The 5,688-nt window shown below is 33.7% G+C and overlaps 1 protein-coding gene across 1 annotated transcript in view; it reads right to left on the reverse strand.

Moving 5' to 3' along the window:
• LOC111087701 overlaps positions 1-5,688 on the reverse strand; it is a gene marked incomplete at its 3' end in the record, with an annotated part of 23,405 nt that overhangs the window by 14,788 nt on the left and 2,929 nt on the right. Inside the window, exons 2-4 of the mRNA XM_022395274.1 lie at positions 5,192-5,302; positions 1,734-1,844; positions 513-629 (exon numbers count right to left, since the gene is read on the reverse strand). Coding sequence (XP_022250982.1) covers positions 513-629; positions 1,734-1,844; positions 5,192-5,302 — 339 coding nt within the window. The remainder of the gene's footprint in view (positions 1-512; positions 630-1,733; positions 1,845-5,191; positions 5,303-5,688) is intronic.

The raw sequence follows: 5,688 nt of genomic DNA on the forward strand, positions 1-5,688 counted from the left end.
AGAGTTGTGATACATTCTTGAAACTAAAGTTCACTTCTAACTATAGAATGTATAGATACAACAATGTAACACACGTCTATTCAGGAAATCGCTAATGCTTGTTCATCGCACTGTAAAAACCAGAGGTAAAAAACATAAGGTTTTAAAATTTGTTGATAACATATGAAAACAAACTAAAAGTTAGGAATGTGACAAATCCGTTCAAAACCAAACAGTAAATCTAATACTCTTTAATAAATTAAATCATCAAAAAACTTTATTATGCTTGATAGACCTGAAAGAAGGCCCTAAACTTATAAACTAAAAAGTTACAATTATTACATAAACGACCCTGCCTCTGTTAGGTTTCCCGGTGAACTCAGTATTTTTGTATATAATTATTTACTTATAAAATATTATCACAGGTTGTCCTAGTTTGTGATATTTATTTCCCTGGTTATTTTTACAAACTTCGTTGTGTAGCTGTTTTGTTTATTGATATAGGTAGAAATGTACTGTAAACACGAACTTACCACAACCAGCCTCATCAGTTTGATCTCCACACTGGTCAACACCATCACAGTGCCAATCTCTAGGAATGCAGCGACCATTGTTACACTTAAATTCACTGCTCAAGCATTTCCATGCATCTTATAGAAAGAAAAAATTATTAAACTGTGTAGCAGCATTAATTTAGTTAAATTAAATTGTAAAACATTATAGAATAACTTTCACAATTGATTGTTGTTGTGACAAAAAATGTTCATTATATGAATCTTAATTAATAGTATAGATAAATATCAGGAATTGACATCGTGTTATACCATGTTAAACACTGTGATGAGATTACGCTATACTGCGTTCAACACTGCCAGATGAGGGGCGTAGAAGATCAGGAATTGACATCGTGTTACACCATGTTAAACACTGTGAAGAGATTACGCTATACTGAGTTCAACACTGCCAAATGAGGGGCGTAGAAGATCAGGGATTGACATCTCGTTATATTCATTGCAAGGTGAAAGACTTGTAGTGTGTTTTCTTCAAGTTGAAGTGTCTAATGTTTTGTCTCCTGTGGAATTCCTTCAGTAAGAATAATTAGTAAGCTTCTTTTTCCAGCTACGAACCTGTATACGCAGTTAATGAAGTTAATATTCTTAATTTCTCATGTGTTTATGGCATGAAATTCTTTGAAAAAAAAAACAACAACACTGCTCGAACAATTCGAGCAATCAACATTTACGCATCAAGATATACAAGTACTTAGAGCAAAAAACGAAACGTCGTCCTTTTCTAGAAGATTAAAATACTGGCAAAAAGAGCTAACACCATTTCTTCTTACCTATGTCGAAAGGGTTCCTTTGTATGATTTCAGGTGAATCAAAACTCTAAGATTATCACACATATATCTCATAAACCATATCAACGGTGCTGAAAGTAATAAACGTGCGATTTTTGAAAAATATTTCACCTCCATCCCTCTACCGAACATTTGGTTAAACAACAAGCTGCTTATCAATGGACCCTTTAATTTTCTCGAAGAGAATCACAATTAAAAGCAAGAGGAAATCCTGAATAGCCGAACTGCTCGAAAAGAAATAAATGTTGTTTTTTTTCAACACTTTAAGGCTATTTTACCAGACTAAGTATTGCTTATTCGACAGATCTTTAACAGGAACTAACTAAGGTGTTATATAATAATTCCGAGTAGTTATCTACACAAAATTTTGTTTAGAAGGAAAACTTAGACTCACCACAATTGGTTTCATCTTCTTCTCCTCTGCAATCTGTTATTTGGTCACACACTTGATGTCGTGCGATACACTTCCCGCTCTGACATTGGTAGTTACCGTGGCAACCAGATTCTAGCAAAATTAAATTAAATCGCGAGTTAGATAATTAATGGGAAATATTTTTCACCGTACATAAAGAACGGTGAAACTAGACGCCAAACACTCGGTCATCGTAAACAGACTTTAAACTGTGGCATGAAGAACATGAGTAAAGAACTGAATATTAACCGTTATCCAGAATGTAATACTGATTCGACATTCATAAGGCGTGCTCCGTTGAATTTAAAGCGTTCGATTCGGAATCTGCGGGTTGAGCGTTCGAAAACACGTCACCGAACTTGCTCGTTCCTTCAGCCGTGGAGGTGCTATAATGTGTCGGTTAATCCCATTTTTTGTTGGTAAAAGAGTAGCCCAAGGGTTGACGGTGGGTGGTGATGACTAGCTGTCTTCCCTTTAATCTATCGCTGCTATATTAGGGAGGCTAGTGTGAATATCCCTCGAGTAGCTTTGCGCGAAATTCAACAACACACAAACAGACATTTATATATATAAAAAAGAATCGACTAGTTACAAAATGGAACAGCTTTAATTCACGAAGATAAAGTTTCAAACTATTTCGTTTCTTCAGGTTTCTAGGATAATTATAAAGCAGTAAAATAATCTGTCGAACATTTCATTGAGGGTGATTCATGGGAAATTTGTTTTTTAAATTATAGTATGCATATGTTCCACTAGGTGGAGGGAAGCTATGCTTACGTAATACCATTAGAAATTTCATATAAAAGAAAAGTGGTGCTCACTTGAGAACATGTTTCTAGTATCGTAATTACCCTGCTGATCTGAAGAAAATAAGTAAATCGCTAGTGATAAGAAATGTTCTTCCTTTGTTGATTGTTTTAACATTCTTCACTTCTCCTGAAACAGCTTCCCGGTAAAACGCTAAAATTCGGGTTTCTATTCCTTTGATAGGGAGGGTATAGCTAGCCCATTGTATAACTTTAAAATTCAGCTTTCAATACCTTTGATAGGCAGGGCATAGATAGCCCACCGTAGCTTTAAAATTCAGGTTTCGATACCTTTGATCAGCAGGGCATAGATAGCCCATTGTACAGCTTTATAATTCAGGCTTCGATACCTTTGATAGGTAGGTTATAGATAGCCCATTGTATAGCTTTAAAATTCAGGCGTCGATACCATTGATAGGCAGGTTATAGATAGCCCATTGTATAGCTTTAAAATTCGGGCTTCGATACCTTTGATAGGCAGGTTATAGATAGCTTCGTATAGCTTTCTGCTTACCAACAACTAAACCAATCCTGAAACAACACAGTTTAACTCCACTTCTGACACAACACCTGCTACTGTGTCTTTTGATATTGCTGTGTTAACTAGTACTACTGTTCCAATAAAAGCTATTTTACGTTCACGTTGTTTAAGCGCTTTATGATATACGTTTAGAGTTTATCAAACGTTTTTCTGGAGTAAAATAGTAAAAATTGTACTTTAAGACAATTAAATGTAAAATAACTTTCACAACATTTTTAATTTTCTCAATACTAAGAGCGTAACATCGATCATGTGGTGTCAGTGCTGTTTTATCGATGGGCAATTTTTTTTTTCAAACAAAGCATTTGACATCCAATATGAAATACAAGAGTTTATCCAACTTATGAACGTTAAAAAGTTATAAAATTAATTTATCAATAGTACTGCGTACGTATTATATTCAGAGCTAAACAGATTCGACCAACTGAATGAATATATTTGACAAAAGGTCTTGACACAAACATTTTTGAAATAAATGAATACTTCCCAGATGGCAGCAGCTGTATTAATATTATAAATATTTAATGTAGGACTGTCAGGTCACATATACCACATGAAACTTTATTATACGGTGTATCTTATAAACAAATAATAAAAAGACGACTTGTCTTGATATAAAACACTTTAACCACAAAATAATTTATCAATTCATCCTTACTTGTTTTTATAGTGCAAAGCTACACAACTGGGACTTTAACCTCGGATTTTAGCGTCGTAAGTCCATAAACTTACCAGCCATCGTTACTCCAGTACCATAATGCTCGCCATCTGGCAAAGGAACTGAATCGTTCATCATTTTTCATACGGATAGTTTTTATATATGTTTACCCTTATTCAGGTTTCTCATACATGTTTACCTTTATTCACGTTTTTCATATGTATATTTTTACCCTTGATCATGTCTCTCATACATGTGTACCCTTGTTAATGTTTTTCATATATCTTTAACCTTGGTCATGTTTTTCATACATGTTTAACCATGTTCATGTTTTTTCATAGATGTTTATCTTTTTTAATGTTTTTCATACATATTTAACCTTGTTCATGTTTCTCATACATGTTTACCTTTATTCACGTTTTTCATATATATATATATATTTACCCTTGATCATGTCTCTCATACATGTTTACCCTTGTTAATGTTTTTCATACATGCTTACCTTTGTTCATGCTTTTATATATCTTTACCCTTGATCATGTTTTGCATATATCTTTAATCTTGGTCATGTTTTTCATACATGTTTACCCTTGTTCATGTTTTTCATACATGTTTAACCTTGTTCAGGTTTCTCATACATGTTTACCTTTGTTCACGTTTCTCATATGTATATGTTTACCCTTGATCATGTCTCTCATACATGTTTAGCCTTGTTAATGTTTTTCATATATCTTTAATCTTGGTCATGTTTTTCATACATGTTTAACCATGTTCATGTTTTTTCATTGATGTTTACCTTTGTTAATGTTTTTCATACATGCTTACCTTTGTTCTTGTTTTCCATATATCTTTACCCTTGATCATGTTTTCCATATATCTTTAATCTTGGTCATGTTTTTCATACATGTTTACCCTTGTTCATGCCTATGAATTCGACTCTTCCGGATAATATTTTTTTATATATATTAAGATAACTTGGTAGTATTCAAGAACAGTGTTTAGTTAGCATCTTTAGATACGTGCCTTGAGAGCTTGATGTGCGGACTGGGCGTGGCCTAGTGTTAGAGAGTTCGGACTGTGAAACCGAGGATTCATGGTTTACGACCCGTTTTCGCAAAAATGCGCTTCATACATTGGGGCTATGTGTGTGTGACTGTCAAATCCCACTATTTGATCAGATAAGATTAACCTAAAAGATTCTGAAACAAACAGAAATTTGTTATACGTTTACGTCGACATATCTGGTAACAAAACAACGCGTTTCTCAAAAATGTTGTTATTTTTGAAATACGCAAATTAAAAGATCGGTATTTTGAGTGTTTCTGATAATGTTTTTTTATAGATAAATGACTTTTTGTTTGTAATTTCCCTCATCCTTCAAGAACATCCTACTGACGAGGACAACACAAGATAATAACAAAATTGATAAACTTACCACAGTCTATTTCATCACTTCCGTCATCACAGTCGATGACAGAATCACAACGTTGACTTGGCAGAATACAAGCATGGAATGAGGAGCTCACATTAACACACAGAAATTCCCCTAAAATGTGGGAAATAAATCCATTTAAGTTGATTTTATTACACTAGAAGTTGTAAGAGAGTTTAATAATAGTACGTCCTACATAGTATGCGATCGTTACCGTACCATATCAGTAGTTAAAAAGTACCTGTCCTATACGGTTATTTGTATCAGTGTGGGATCTTCAAAACACAAAACGAAAAAAGAGCAATGCCCTAAAATATATCAAATAACCCATATGAAACTTTAACAAGAAACATCAAAATCTAAAACGAGAACATAACGATGCTCTAAGATAACCAAAAAACTCACATCAAAGCTGAACAAGAAACATCAACATCTAAAACGGGAAAATAAAGATGCTCTAAGATAACCAAAAAACTCACATCAAAGCTGAACAAGAAACA

Source organism: Limulus polyphemus, unplaced genomic scaffold, assembly GCF_000517525.1.
Source record: "Limulus polyphemus unplaced genomic scaffold, Limulus_polyphemus-2.1.2 Scaffold2501, whole genome shotgun sequence".
In the NCBI taxonomy this organism is placed as follows: Eukaryota; Metazoa; Arthropoda; class Merostomata; order Xiphosura; family Limulidae; genus Limulus; species Limulus polyphemus.